The sequence below is a fragment of the Cyclopterus lumpus genome, chromosome 8 (genome assembly GCF_009769545.1).
Source record: "Cyclopterus lumpus isolate fCycLum1 chromosome 8, fCycLum1.pri, whole genome shotgun sequence".
NCBI classification, from domain to species: Eukaryota; Metazoa; Chordata; class Actinopteri; order Perciformes; family Cyclopteridae; genus Cyclopterus; species Cyclopterus lumpus.
This window is the reverse complement of record NC_046973.1, coordinates 1145966-1160965: the sequence shown is the minus strand read 5'-3', so window position 1 is coordinate 1160965 and position 15000 is coordinate 1145966. Positions and strand designations below refer to the sequence as shown.

Below are 15000 nucleotides of genomic sequence, written 5' to 3'. Positions count from 1 at the left end.
CGTGTGTTATTGGTCCGTGTGTTATTGATCCCGTGTGTTATTGATCCCGTGTGTTATTGGTCCCGTGTGTTATTGGTCCGTGTGTTATTGGTCCCGTGTGTTATTGGTCCCGTGTGTTATTGATCCGTGTGTTATTGATCCCGTGTGTTATTGGTCCGTGTGTTATTGGTCCGTGTGTTATTGGTCCGTGTGTTATTGATCCGTGTGTTATTGATCCGTGTGTTATTGATCCGTGTGTTATTGATCCGTGTGTTATTGATCCGTGTGTTATTGATCCGTGTGTTATTGATCCCGTGTGTTATTGGTCCGTGTGTTATTGGTCCGTGTGTTATTGGTCCGTGTGTTATTGATCCGTGTGTTATTGGTCCCGTGTGTTATTGATCCGTGTGTTATTGGTCCGTGTGTTATTGATCCGTGTGTTATTGATCCGTGTGTTATTGGTCCGTGTGTTATTGGTCCCGTGTGTTATTGATCCGTGTGTTATTGATCCGTGTGTTATTGGTCCCGTGTGTTATTGGGTCCCGTGTGTTATTGGTCCGTGTGTTATTGGTCCGTGTGTTATTGATCCGTGTGTTATTGGTCCCGTGTGTTATTGATCCGTGTGTTATTGGTCCGTGTGTTATTGGTCCGTGTGTTATTGATCCGTGTGTTATTGGTCCGTGTGTTATTGGTCCCGTGTGTTATTGGGTCCCGTGTGTTATTGGTCCGTGTGTTATTGGTCCGTGTGTTATTGATCCGTGTGTTATTGATCCGTGTGTTATTGGTCCCGTGTGTTATTGATCCGTGTGTTATTGGTCCCGTGTGTTATTGATCCGTGTGTTATTGGTCCCGTGTGTTATTGGTCCGTGTGTTATTGGTCCCGTGTGTTATTGATCCCGTGTGTTATTGGTCCGTGTGTTATTGATCCGTGTGTTATTGGTCCCGTGTGTTATTGGTCCCGTGTGTTATTGATCCGTGTGTTATTGGTCCGTGTGTTATTGGTCCGTGTGTTATTGGTCCGTGTGTTATTGATCCCGTGTGTTATTGATCCCGTGTGTTATTGGTCCCGTGTGTTATTGGTCCGTGTGTTATTGGTCCCGTGTGTTATTGGTCCCGTGTGTTATTGATCCGTGTGTTATTGATCCCGTGTGTTATTGGTCCGTGTGTTATTGGTCCGTGTGTTATTGGTCCGTGTGTTATTGATCCGTGTGTTATTGATCCGTGTGTTATTGATCCGTGTGTTATTGATCCGTGTGTTATTGGTCCCGTGTGTTATTGGTCCCGTGTGTTATTGGTCCCGTGTGTTATTGGTCCCGTGTGTTATTGGTCCCGTGTGTTATTGGTCCGTGTGTTATTGATCCCGTGTGTTATTGGTCCCGTGTGTTATTGATCCGTGTGTTATTGATCCGTGTGTTATTGATCCCGTGTGTTATTGGTCCCGTGTGTTATTGATCCGTGTGTTATTGGTCCCGTGTGTTATTGATCCGTGTGTTATTGATCCCCCCTCAGGGTTCTGTTCCCTCCGGTCCGGATGATCATGGTTCCTCCGCGGCACTACTGCGTCGTCGTCAACCCGGTCGCCCGCGATGACGACCAGCAGGTCCTGTTCGACCAATCGGGTCAGGCCAAGCTCCGCCACGCCGACCTGGAGATCCGCCTGACCCGGGACCCGTTCCCCCTCTACCCGGGGGAGGAGGTCCAGCAGGTCAGAGCCGATCACAACGTTATTGATCTGCACCCACAACTTATTGATCATCTGTAACGGGAAACCTATGTCAATATATTTCACTTTTTAAAATGTTAAACATTGATTATAATAAATCTATTGATCATGGCGGTATGTCACATATTGATCACAAACATATTGATTGTGGCCCCAGGTCGTGACCCCGCTCCAGATAGTGTACCCCGACACGGCGCTGCGTCTTCAGGCTCTGCTGGACTTCGAGGGTGCCGGAGGAGAGAAGAGAATCGCTGGAGACGAGTGGCTGTTTGAGGGACCGGGTGGGTTTTTATTAACCATGAATACTTCTGAAGGGCTCGTATCATCAACTCATCCTGATGGTTGAGTTTCGGTTGTTCACTTTAAATGGACTGGTTCTGGTTCTGGTCTCAGGGACCTACATCCCCAGGAAGGAGGTGGCCGTGTTGGAGACCATCAAGGCCACGGTGATCCGAGAGAACCAGGCCATCAGACTGAGGGCTCGCAAGGAGGGGGTGGACCGAGGGGGGGTCCGCCGGGTCACAGGTAACACACACACACACACACACACACACACAACACACACACACACACGGAGGGATGTTTATTAATACATTTATTATGTCACTTTTCATTTCAGCATAATCTGTAATAATTAATAACTCTGTGTGTGTGCTGCAGGTGAGGAGTGGCTGGTCAGCAAAGTGGGGGCGTACCTCCCCGGAGCCCACGAAGAAGTCCTCGACATCGTGAACGCGTTCATCCTGACGGACAAGGTGAGCCTCCGCCGAGAGCCAGAAGGATGCAGAAGACCTGGTTTATGAATAATGGATTCATGTCATGTTCGTCTGCAATGCGGCCAGCAGACGAGTCGTGCTAAGCTACGCTAACGTTGTGTTTTTATATTAAACTGGGCCGACTGCCATGTATAAACGTATAAATTGCATTACTAAATACTAAAAATCATCAAAAGGTCCCGCCCCCCCCCCTGCAGTACCTCCGGACCCCCCTAGGGCTGTAACTGTTAAATGAACCTGTCGTGCGCTCGTCTCCTCAGAAAGCGCTCCACGTCCGCGCCCTTCGGCACTTTAAGGACGCCGGTGGGCGGGACCGGCGCACGGGGGAGGAGTGGCTGGTCACCCTGGTCGACCGGGAGGCCCACATCCCGTCGGTGGCGGAGGAGGTGGTGGGCGTGGTGGACGTGACCACGCTGAGCAGCCGGCAGTACTGCGTGATCCTGGACCCGGTGGGAGCCGACGGGAAGCCCCAGCTGGGCCAGAAGAGGGTGGTGAAGGTGAGCCGGGTTATTAAAACCAGTAGCTTCTTATTATGGCTGTTTGTTTTAAATTCTCTTGTTTGAAGCATCTTAAAGTTTAACTTTTGACGCTTCCTGTTTGTATGAAAAGTCTTATTTTTTATGACTTTTAGGAACACTTGTGCTCCCAAAATAAATTTGTTCTTTGTTGAAATCAGCAACTTCTCATATTATTTTGGTTTTCTTTGTTTGTTGCATGAACAAAAAACATTCTGTTCTGCAGTAATCCTTTTAGTTCTGTGTTCTTATTCTGGTCTTTTCTCTCTCTCTCAGGGCGAGCGCTCATTTTTCCTGCAGCCGGGCGAGGACCTTGAAAGCGGCATCCAGGACGTGTATGTGCTGTCGGAGGACGAGGGGCTGGTGCTGAGAGCTGTGGAGGCGTTCAATGACACCGAGGTGAGGAGAGAACTCTCAAGAAGTACCACCATGCAAGTATTACTACCACAGAGGAAAAGTGCTGCATGCAAAGATTTACTTCAAAGGGGAGGAGCTTGTGTTTGTGAAGCTCGTCTTGTGTGTGTGTGTGTGTGTGTGTGAGTTCAGAGGTGTGTGTGTGTGTGTGTGTGAGTTCAGAGGTGTGCGTGTGTGTGTTTGTGAAGCTCGTCTTGTGTGTGTGTGTGTGTGTGAGTGTGAGTTCAGAGGTGTGCGTGTGTGTGTTTGTGAAGCTCGTCTTGTGTGTGTGTGTGTGTGTGAGTTCAGAGGTGTGTGTGTGTGTGTGTGAGTTCAGAGGTGTGCGTGTGTGTGTTTGTGAAGCTCGTCTTGTGTGTGTGTGTGAGTTCAGAGGTGTGCGTGTGTGTGTTTGTGAAGCTCGTCTTGTGTGTGTGTGTGAGTTCAGAAGTGTGTGTGTGTGTGTGTGTGTGTGTGTGTGTGAGAGTTCAGAGGTGTGTGTGTGTGTGTGTGTGAGAGTTCAGAGGTGTATGTGTGTGTGTGTGTGTGTGAGAGAGTTCAGAGGTGTGTGTGTGTGTGTGTGTGAGAGTTCAGAGGTGTGTGTGTGTGTGTGTGTGAGAGTTCAGAGGTGTGTGTGTGTGTGTGTGTGTGTGAGAGTTCAGGGGTGTGTGTGTGTGTGAGAGTTCAGAGGTGTGTGTGTGTGTGAGAGTTCAGAGGTGTGTGTGTGTGTGTGTGTGTGTGAGAGTTCAGAGGTGTGTGTGTGTGTGTGTGTGTGTGAGAGTTCAGGGGTGTGTGTGTGTGTGAGAGTTCAGAGGTGTGTGTGTGTGTGAGAGTTCAGAGGTGTGTGTGTGTGTGTGTGTGTGAGAGTTCAGAGGTGTGTGTGTGTGTGTGTGTGAGAGGTGTGTTTTCAGTGCAAAGTCCTCAGACCGCACCTGGTCACTGATTGGTTGGTTGGGTAAAGGGAGCGACTTTGAGCTCTTATCATATGTTCGGTGTTATTGGAGCTGTAGAAACCTGAAAAACAACAGATAGAAAATGCACTTCCTGAGGTCAAAGGTTAACGTCTGCTCGTAACTTCTATACAACCAGAGGAGTCGCCCCCTGGTGGTCAGGAGAGAGAATGCAGCTTTAACACATGAAGCATAGACTTCTATACAACCAGAGGAGTCGCCCCCTGGTGGTCAGGAGAGAGAATGCAGCTTTAACACATGAAGCATAGACTTCTATACAACCAGAGGAGTCGCCCCCTGGTGGTCAGGAGAGAGAATGCAGCTTTAACACATGAAGCATAGACTTCTATACAACCAGAGGAGTCGCCCCCTGGTGGTCAGGATAGAGAATGCAGCTTTAACACATGAAGCATAGACTTCTATACAACCAGAGGAGTCGCCCCCTGGTGGTCAGGAGAGAGAATGCAGCTTTAACACATGAAGCATAGACTTCTATACAACCAGAGGAGTCGCCCCCTGGTGGTCAGGAGAGAGAATGCAGCTTTAACACATGAAGCATAGACTTCACTGCACCATCTTCCCTTCCTAACAGGACTCAATATAGCCCGACTTCTTGTTCTTCTCTCCCTCCTTTCCTTTGATTCATCTCTTCTTCACTCCCTCCCTCCGTTACGTTGTCCTCCTGCTTTTTTAAATGTCTTTCTCTTTTGGGTTTCATTCGTTCTCTCAGTGCCCATCTCCTCCTCCTCCCTCTCCTCCTCCTCCCTCTCCTCCTCCTTCCTCTCCTCCCACTCCTCCACCACTCCAATGCATCGCCATTTTAACCCTTCTCTCCCTCCTCCACCTCTCTCTCCCCCGTTCCCTCTGCCAGCCCGAGGAGGATGAGGAGGACGAGGAAGAGGAAGAGGAGCAGGGGAGGGCGAAGCGTTCACGGAGGAGCGCCGTCCTCCGCCGGCCCGGAGACCGCTGGATGCTGCGAGGACCCCTCGAGTACGTCCCCCCCGCCGCCGTGGACGTGGTGCTGAGGAGACAGGCCATCCCATTGGACGAGAACGAGGGCATCTACGTCCGAGACATCAAGTCGGGAAAGGTACCAGCTGAAGGGATCAAACCGCCGGCTTTTAGGTCCTTTTCGCCAAGAAACGTCTGTTCTGATTTTTTGGGGGTTTAATATAATAATAATAATTATATATATATATGAATGAAATAAGATGGTTTTATCGGTGTGAACGTTTCAGAAAAGGCATAATGTGTAGAATAGAGGTGTTTGAGTGGGCTCACCTCCGGCGTCCCGCTGCCTCAGGTGCGCGCCGTGATCGGTCACACCTACATGCTGACTCAGGACGAGGAGCTGTGGCAGAAGGAGCTGCCCCCCAACGTGGAGGCCCTGCTGGCCGCCAACCTGGACCCGCTGGCCAGCCGCTCGGAACGGATGCAGACCGGACAGGCCCTGACGAGGGACAAGACCAGGGCGGTCTCCTACCGGGTCCCCCACAACGCCGCCGTCCAGGTGTACGACTACAGGGAGAAGAAAGCCAGGTGGGTCTCGGAGGGTCTCGGAGGGTCCGCTTCTCTCGGTGGAGGGGCGTGGCAGTAACACGAGGGGCTGACGCCGGGGGGTCGTGGTCTCGTCTTCAGGGTGTTGTTCGGACCAGATATGGTGATGCTGGGACCCGACGAGCAGTTCACCGTGCTGTCGCTGTCCGGAGACAAACCCAAGAGGGCCAACGTCATCAAGGCCATCTGCCTGCTGCTGGGCCCGGACTTCTTCACCGACATCATCACCATCGAGACCGCCGACCACGCTCGGCTGCAGCTGCAGCTGTCCTACAACTGGTAGGTCTGGGGGGTCCGGGTCCACGGGTAGGTCTGGGGGGTCCGGGTCCAAGGGTAGGTCTGGGGGGTCCGGGTCCAAGGGTAGGTCTGGGGGGTCCGGGTCCACAGGTAGGTCTGGGGGGTCCGGGTCCACGGGTAGGTCTGGGGGGTCCGGGTCCACGGGTAGGTCTGGGGGGTCCGGGTCCACGGGTAGGTCTGGGGGGTCCGGGTCCACGGGTAGGTCTGGGGGGTCCGGGTCCACGGGTAGGTCTGGGGGGTCCGGGTCCACGGGTAGGTCTGGGGGGTCCGGGTCCACGGGTAGGTCTGGGGGGTCCGGGTCCACGGGTAGGTCTGGGGGTCCGGGTCCACGGGTAGGTCTGGGGGGTCCGGGTCCACGGGTAGGTCTGGGGGGGTCCGGGCCCACGGGTAGTGCTGGGGGGTCCGGGTCCACTGGTAGGTCTGGGGGGTCCGGGTCCACGGGTAGGGTCTGGGGGGTCCGGGTCCACGGGTAGGTCTGGGGGGTCCGGGTCCACGGGTAGGTCTGGGGGGTCCGGGTCCACGGGTAGTGCTGGGGGGGTCCGGGTCCACGGGTAGGTCTGGGGGGTCCGGGTCCACGGGTAGGTCTGGGGGTCCGGGTCCACGGGTAGGTCTGGGGGGGTCCGGGTCCACGGGTAGGTCTGGGGGGTCCGGGTCCAAGGGTAGGTCTGGGGGGTCCGGGTCCAAGGGTAGGTCTGGGGGGTCCGGGTCCACGGGTAGGTCTGGGGGGTCCGGGTCCACGGGTAGGTCTGGGGGGTCCGGGTCCACGGGTAGGTCTGGGGGTCCGGGTCCACGGGTAGGTCTGGGGGGTCCGGGTCCACGGGTAGGTCTGGGGGTCCGGGTCCACGGGTAGTGCTGGGGGGTCCGGGTCCACGGGTAGGTCTGGGGGGTCCGGGTCCACGGGTAGGTCTGGGGGGTCCGGGTCCACGGGTAGGTCTGGGGGGTCCGGGTCCACGGGTAGGTCTGGGGGGTCCGGGTCCACGGGTAGGTCTGGGGGGTCCGGGTGCAGATTCAGGACCAACAAGGGCTCAGGTCCAGAGACACAGAAATAAGAGAACCTCTCCTCTCTCCTCCTCGCCTCTCTCCATCCTCCCCCCTCTCCATCCTCCCCCTCCTCTCCTCTCTCCTCCTCCCCCTCCTCTCCTCTCTCCTCCTCCCCCTCCCCCTCCTCTCCTCCTCCCCCTCCCCCTCCTCTCCTCTCTCCTCCTCCCCCTCCCCCTCCTCTCCTCTCCCCTCCCTCCCCCTCCCTCCCCCCTCCTCCTCCCCTCCTCCTCCCCTCCTCCCCTCCTCCCCTCCTCCCCCTCCCCTCCCCCCTCCTCCCCCCTCCTCCCTCTCCCCTCCTCCCCCCTCCTCCCTCTCCCTCCTCTCCCCTCCTCCCCTCCCCCCCTCCCCCTCTCCCCCTCCCTCCTCCTCCTCCCCCTCCTCCCTCTCCCTCCTCTCCTCTCTCCTCTCCTCTCCCCTCCTCCCCCTCTCCCTCTCCCTCCTCCTCCCCTCCCCCCCCCCCTCCTCTCCTCCTCTCCTCCCTCTCCCTCCTCTCCCCTCCTCCCCTCCCCCTCTCCCTCTCCCTCCTCCTCCTCTCCCTCCTCTCCCCTCCCCCTCTCCCTCTCCCTCCTCCTCCCTCTCCCTCCTCTCCTCCTCTCTCCCCCCCCCTCCTCCCCTCCCCCTCTCCCTCCCCCTCCTCCTCTCCCTCCCCCTCCTCCCCTCTCCTCTCCTCCTCCCTCTCCCTCCTCTCCTCTCTCCTCCCTCCTCCTCTCCCTCTCCCTCCTCCCCTCCCCCCTCCCTCTCCCTCCTCTCCTCCCTCCCTCTCCCTCTCCCTCCTCCTCCTCTCCCCTCCCCCTCCCCCCCCCTCCTCTCCTCCTCCCTCTCCCTCCTCTCCTCCCTCCTCCTCTCCCTCTCCCTCCTCCCCTCCCTCTCCCTCCTCTCCTCCCTCCCCCTCCCCCTCTCCCTCCTCCCCTCCCTCTCCCCTCCTCCCCCTCCCCCTCCCCCTCCCCCTCTCCCTCCTCTCCCCTCCCCCTCTCCCTCTCTCTCCTCCTCCCCCCTCCTCCTCTCCCTCCTCTCCTCCCTCTCCCTCCTCTCTCCCCCCCCTCCTCCCCTCCCCCTCTCCCTCCCCCTCCTCCTCTCCCTCCCCCTCCTCCCCTCTCCTCTCCTCCTCCCTCTCCCTCCTCTCCTCTCTCCTCCCTCCTCCTCTCCCCTCCCCCTCCCCCCCCCTCCTCTCCTCCTCCCTCTCCTCCCTCCTCCTCTCCCTCTCCCTCCTCCCCTCCCTCCCCCTCTCCCTCCTCCCCTCCCTCTCCCCTCCTCCCCCTCCCCTCCTCCCCCTCCCCTCCCCCTCTCCCTCCTCTCCCCTCCCCCTCTCCCTCTCTCTCCTCCTCCCCCCTCCTCCCTCTCCCTCCTCTCCCCTCTCCTCCTCCCTCTCCCTCCTCTCCTCTCTCCTCCCTCCTCCTCTCCCTCTCCCTCCTCCCCTCCCCCCTCCTCTCCCTCCTCTCCTCCCTCCCTCTCCCTCTCCTCCTCCTCCTCTCCCCTCCCCCTCCCCCCCCCCTCCTCTCCTCCTCCCTCTCCTCCTCGCCTCCCTCCTCCTCTCCCTCTCCCTCTCTCTCCCCCTCCCCCTCCCCCTCTCCCTCCTCTCCCCTCCCCCTCTCCCTCTCTCTCTCCTCCTCCCCCTCCTCCCTCTCCCTCCTCTCCTCCTCTCCCTCCTCTCTCCCCCCCCCTCCTCCCTCCCCCTCTCCCTCCCTCTCTCTCCTCCTCGCCTCTCTCCCATCCTCCCCCCTCTCCATCCTCCCCCTCCTCTCCTCTCTCCTCCTCCCCCTCCTCTCCTCTCTCCTCCTCCCCCTCCCCCTCCTCTCCTCCTCCCCTCCCCTCCTCTCCTCTCTCCTCCTCCCCCTCCCCCTCCTCTCCTCTCCCCTCCCTCCCCCTCCCTCCCCCCTCCTCCTCCCCTCCTCCTCCCCTCCTCCCCTCCTCCCCCTCCCCTCCCCCCTCCTCCCCCCTCCTCCCTCTCCCCTCCTCCCCCCTCCTCCCTCTCCCTCCTCTCCCCTCCTCCCCTCCCCCCCTCCCCCTCTCCCCCTCCCTCCTCCTCCTCCCCCTCCTCCCTCTCCCTCCTCTCCTCTCTCCTCTCCTCTCCCCTCCTCCCCCTCTCCCTCTCCCTCCTCCTCCCCTCCCCCCCCCCCTCCTCTCCTCCTCTCCTCCCTCTCCCTCCTCTCCCCTCCTCCCCTCCCCCTCTCCCTCTCCCTCCTCCTCCTCTCCCTCCTCTCCCCTCCCCCTCTCCCTCTCCCTCCTCCTCCCCCCTCCTCCCTCTCCCTCCTCTCCTCCTCTCTCCCCCCCCCTCCTCCCCTCCCCCTCTCCCTCCCCCTCCTCCTCTCCCTCCCCCTCCTCCCCTCTCCTCTCCTCCTCCCTCTCCCTCCTCTCCTCTCTCCTCCCTCCTCCTCTCCCTCTCCCTCCTCCCCTCCCCCCTCCCTCTCCCTCCTCTCCTCCCTCCCTCTCCCTCTCCCTCCTCCTCCTCTCCCCTCCCCCTCCCCCCCCCTCCTCTCCTCCTCCCTCTCCCTCCTCTCCTCCCTCCTCCTCTCCCTCTCCCTCCTCCCCTCCCTCTCCCTCCTCTCCTCCTCCCCCTCCCCCTCTCCCTCCTCCCCTCCCTCTCCCCTCCTCCCCCTCCCCCTCCCCCTCCTCCCCTCCCTCCTCTCCCCTCCCCCTCTCCCTCTCTCTCCTCCTCCCCCCTCCTCCCTCTCCCTCCTCTCCTCCCTCTCCCTCCTCTCTCCCCCCCCTCCTCCCCTCCCCCTCTCCCTCCCCCTCCTCCTCTCCCTCCCCCTCCTCCCCTCTCCTCTCCTCCTCCCTCTCCCTCCTCTCCTCTCTCCTCCCTCCTCCTCTCCCCTCCCCCTCCCCCCCCCTCCTCTCCTCCTCCCTCTCCTCCCTCCTCCTCTCCCTCTCCCTCCTCCCCTCCCTCCCCCTCTCCCTCCTCCCCTCCCTCTCCCCTCCTCCCCCTCCCCTCCTCCCCCTCCCCCTCCCCCTCTCCCTCCTCTCCCCTCCCCCTCTCCCTCTCTCTCCTCCTCCCCCTCCTCCCTCTCCCTCCTCTCCCCTCTCCTCCTCCCTCTCCCTCCTCTCCTCTCTCCTCCCTCCTCCTCTCCCTCTCCCCTCCTCCCCTCCCCCTCCCTCTCCCTCCTCTCCTCCCTCCCTCTCCCTCTCCCTCCTCCTCCTCTCCCCTCCCCCTCCCCCCCCCCTCCTCTCCTCCTCCCTCTCCCTCCTCTCCTCCCTCCTCCTCTCCCTCTCCCTCCTCTCTCCCCCTCCCCCTCCCCCTCTCCCTCCTCTCCCCTCCCCCTCTCCCTCCCTCTCTCTCCTCCTCCCCCCTCCTCCCTCTCCCTCCTCTCCTCCCTCTCCCTCCTCTCCCCTCCCCCTCTCCCTCTCTCTCCTCCTCCCCCCTCCTCCCTCTCCCTCCCCTCCTCCCCCCCCCTCCTCCCCTCCCCTCCTCCCTCTCCCTCTCTCTCCTCCTCCCCCTCCTCCCTCTCCCTCTCCCTCCTCCCCTCCCCCTCCCCCTCCCCCTCCCCCTCTCCCTCCTCTCCCCTCCCCCTCTCCCTCTCTCTCCTCCTCCCCCCTCCTCCCTCTCCCTCCTCTCCTCCCTCTCCCTCCTCTCCCCTCCCCTCTCCCTCTCTCTCCTCCTCCTCCCCCCTCCTCCCTCTCCCTCCCCTCCTCCCCCCCCCTCCTCCCCTCCCCTCCTCCCTCTCCCTCTCTCTCCTCCTCCCCCCTCCTCCCTCTCCCTCCCCTCCTCCCCTCCCCTCCTCCCTCTCCCTCTCTCTCCTCCTCCCCCCTCCTCCCTCCTCCCTCCTCTCTCCTCCTCCCTCTCCCTCTCTCTCCTCCTCCCCCCTCCTCCCTCTCCCCCCTCCTCCCTCCTCCTCTCCCTCCCCCTCCTCCCCTCTCCTCTCCTCCTCCCTCTCCCTCCCCTCCTCCCTCTCCTCCCTCCTCCTCTCCCTCTCTCTCCTCCTCCCCCCTCCTCCCTCTCCCTCTCCCTCCTCCCCTCCCTCTCCCCTCCTCCCCCTCCCCCTCCCCCTCCCCCTCTCCCTCCTCTCCCCTCCCCCTCTCCCTCTCTCTCCTCCTCCCCCCTCCTCCCTCTCCCTCCTCTCCTCCCTCTCCCTCCTCTCCCCTCCCCCTCTCCCTCTCTCTCCTCCTCCCCCCTCCCCCCTCTCCCTCCCCTCCTCCCCCCCCCTCCTCCCCTCCCTCCTCCCTCTCCCTCTCTCTCCTCCTCCCCCTCCTCCCTCTCCCTCCCCTCCTCCCCTCCCCTCCTCCCTCTCCCTCTCTCTCCTCCTCCCCCCACCTCCCTCCTCCCTCCTCTCTCCTCCTCCCTCTCCCTCTCTCTCCTCCTCCCCCCTCCTCCCTCTCCCCCCTCCTCCCTCCTCCTCTCCCTCCCCCTCCTCCCCTCTCCTCTCCTCCTCCCTCTCCCTCCTCTCCTCTCTCCTCCCTCCTCCTCTCCCTCTCTCTACTCCGCCCCGCTCCTCCCTATCCCTCTCCCGCCTCCCCTCCCTCTCCCCTCCCCCCCCTCCCCCTCCCCCTCCCCCTCTCCCTCCTCTCCCCTCCCCCTCTCCCTCTCTCTCCTCCTCCCCCCTCCTCCCTCTCCCTCCCCTCCTCCCTCTCCCTCCTCTCCCCCCCCCCTCCCCTCTCTCTCCTCCTCCCCCCTCCTCCCTCTCCCTCCCCTCCTCCCCCCCCCCCCTCCCCTCCCCTCCTCCCTCTCCCTCTCCCTCCTCTCTCCCCCCCCCTCCTCCCCTCCTCCCCCCTCCCCCCTCAGGCACTTTGACGTGAAGTCCCCGGTGGACGCTGTGGATGCTGCAGCCTTGTTTTCGGTCCCAGACTTTGTGGGTGACTCTTGTAAAGCCGTGGCCTCCCGAGTGAGAGGAGCCGTGGCCTCGGTGCAGTTTGACGACTTCCACAAGGTTCTGTTTCATAGATATAAAATATATACTGTAGTATATGTAGAAGTACTCAGAGTACTAACACCTAGTTCTTCTCCTGCTGTAGAACTCTAACCGGATCATCTGCTCGGCCGTGTTCGGGTTCGATGAGAAGCTGGCGGTCCGTCAGAACCTTCGCTTCAACCAGAACCACCTGATGATCAGCAGCGTGGACATCCAATCAGTGGAGCCGGTGGACCAGAGGACACGGGACTCCCTGCAGAAGAGCGTCCAGCTGGCCATCGAGATCACCACCAACTCCCAGGAGGCGGCGGCACGGTATCTATATATATCTATATATATATATATATCTATATATAGATATATATATACACACACACATATATATATACACATATATATATATATATATATATATATATATATAGATAATGCGATAAGCGTATTTCTCAAAATAATAAATAAGATAGTTGTCAGTTCCTTCATTAAGAAACCATCAGCACATTTTAAATGTTGTGTTTTAGGCACGAGGCGGAGCGTCTGGAGCAGCAGGCCCGGGGGAAGCTGGAGAGGCAGAGGATCACGGACCAGGCCGAGGCCGAGAGAGCCAGGAAGGAGCTGCTGGAGCTGGAGGCTCTCAGGTGACCGGGTCACGGGGTCACGGGGGGGAGGGGTCACCTGGGGAATGGAGTATTAATATAGATTCTACTCCCCAGCGGTAAAATCATTACAATGAGACATTCATATAGACGTTAATCTGCAGAATGAGTACTTTTAGCTGTATTTTGATGCTAATACTTTTAAAGTAAATGATTTGATGAGAGCCTTCTGCCTGTAACAGAGTATTTCTTCAGTGTGGTAATAGTACTTGTTCTGCGTTTCCAGCGCTGCGGTGGAGAGCACAGGAGCTGCCAAGGCTGAAGCTCAGTCCCGGGCAGAGGCGGCTCGTATCCAGGGAGAGGCGGCGGTCAACGAGGCCAAGCTGAAGGCCGAAGCTCAGACCATCGAGGCGGTACGTCCTCACTTCCTGCTTCACCTTTCAAAATAAAAGATGTAGTAGTAGTAGTAGTACCATTGTTTGCATGTGGGTGTGTGCAGGAGGCGGAGCTCCAGCGGCTGGTGAAGGCCCGTGAGCAGGAGCTGAGCTACAAGAAGCAGATCGACGTTCTGGAGGTGGACAAGCAGAAGAACCTGGCTCACATCGAAAGTCAGCGCTTCAGTCAGCTGGTGGAGAGTATGGGCAGGGACACGCTGACGGAGATCGCTAGAGCTGGACCGGAGCTGCAGGTACTATTATTATTATCAGTCCGAGAGGACCCTATTGACTTTGTTAGGGTTCTTATTATTCTGCTTTTTATTTTAGAACATTGGGCTCATTTTGGGGTATTTACGACCGACGAAAACCGCTCAAATTTGGCACGCTTGTCAGTCTTTGTGCCAATAGCCATCTGATCAAGGAGTCACATTTTTTAAATTCATAGTTGCTCTCTAGCGCCCCCTTAAAGTTTGACCGGCGACGCCCCTCACCCAGAATGTCCGATTGACTTGTTCACACATGTCCACCTGCTCTACAGAAACCCTCTCAGACCCCTAAGCTCCGCCTACTTAGACTTTCCTCCATTTTGAATTTTGTGTAATTATCGACGAGCTTATTTTCACTTGCGGTCGACGCGCCACCTACTGGTGAAAGAATATCGAGGTTACGCAACAAACGGTAAAACGTACGACCGGCGGCCCGCGTTCTCGGCCGAGCGGGTCGCCGTCCTGGTGAGCGAGGACCCGCTCATCGCTCCTCGCAGCTTTAATTATTATTACTATTATTACCACCACTATTACTACCACCTGTCTCAAACTAGCATTCTAAACTCAAGCTCCTCCTCCTCCTCTTTGTTTCCTCCCTCTTTTAAACTCCAGCTCCTCCTCCTCTTTGTCGCCGTCCTCTTTTAAACTAGCATTCTAAACTCAAGCTCCTCCTCCTCCTCTTTGTTTCCTCCCTCTTTTAAACTCCAGCTCCTCCTCCTCTTTGTCGCCGTCCTCTTTTAAACTAGCATTCTAAACTCAAGCTCCTCCTCCTCCTCTTTGTTTCCTCCCTCTTTTAAACTCCAGCTCCTCCTCCTCTTTGTCGCCGTCCTCTTTTAAACTAGCATTCTAAACTCAAGCTCCTCCTCCTCCTCTTTGTTTCCTCCCTCTTTTAAACTCCAGCTCCTCCTCCTCTTTGTCGCTGTCCTCTTTTAAACTAGCATTCTAAACTCAAGCTCCTCCTCCTCCTCTTTGTTTCCTCCCTCTTTTAAACTCCAGCTCCTCCTCCTCTTTGTCGCCGTCCTCTTTTAAACTAGCATTCTAAACTCAAGCTCCTCCTCCTCCTCTTTGTTTCCTCCCTCTTTTAAACTCCAGCTCCTCCTCCTCTTTGTCGCTGTCCTCTTTTAAACTAGCATTCTAAACTCAAGCTCCTCCCCTCTTTTAAACTAGCATTCTAAACTCAAGCTCCTCCTCCTCTTTTAAACTAGCATTCTAAACTCAAGCTCCTCCCCTCTTTTAAACTAGCATTCTAAACTCAAGCTCCTCCTCCTCTTTTAAACTAGCATTCTAAACTCAAGCTCCTCCTCCTCTTTTAAACTAGCATTCTAAACTCAAGCTCCTCCCCTCTTTTAAACTAGCATTCTAAACTCAAGCTCCTCCCCTCTTTTAAACTAGCATTCTAAACTCAAGCTCCTCCTCCTCTTTGTCGCCGCCCTCTTTTAAAGTGTTTAACGTTCTCTCGTCCTGCAGGTGAAGATGCTGCAGGCTCTGGGTTTGAAGTCGACCCTCATCACAGACGGGTCGTCTCCCATCAACCTCTTCACCACCGCCAACGGCCTGCTGGGGTCACTGTCGGGACAGGGGCAGTGAGGAGGAAGAATAAAGACGAGGAAGAGGAGGGTGGAGGTCCAA

At 58.3% G+C, this 15000-nt stretch overlaps 1 protein-coding gene across 1 annotated transcript in view; it reads left to right on the top strand.

Moving 5' to 3' along the window:
- Positions 1–15000, top strand: part of mvp (major vault protein) — an 18594-nt gene that overhangs the window by 3331 nt on the left and 263 nt on the right. The window contains exons 3-17 of the mRNA XM_034538866.1: positions 1489–1684; positions 1860–1983; positions 2096–2227; positions 2363–2457; positions 2739–2975; positions 3270–3392; positions 5205–5423; positions 5637–5872; positions 5972–6169; positions 11946–12090; positions 12176–12387; positions 12594–12710; positions 12955–13081; positions 13168–13356; positions 14839–15000. The exon at positions 14839–15000 is cut by the window's right edge and continues 263 nt beyond it. Coding sequence (XP_034394757.1) covers positions 1489–1684; positions 1860–1983; positions 2096–2227; positions 2363–2457; positions 2739–2975; positions 3270–3392; positions 5205–5423; positions 5637–5872; positions 5972–6169; positions 11946–12090; positions 12176–12387; positions 12594–12710; positions 12955–13081; positions 13168–13356; positions 14839–14958 — 2470 coding nt within the window. The 3' untranslated portion in view covers positions 14959–15000. The remainder of the gene's footprint in view (positions 1–1488; positions 1685–1859; positions 1984–2095; positions 2228–2362; positions 2458–2738; positions 2976–3269; positions 3393–5204; positions 5424–5636; positions 5873–5971; positions 6170–11945; positions 12091–12175; positions 12388–12593; positions 12711–12954; positions 13082–13167; positions 13357–14838) is intronic.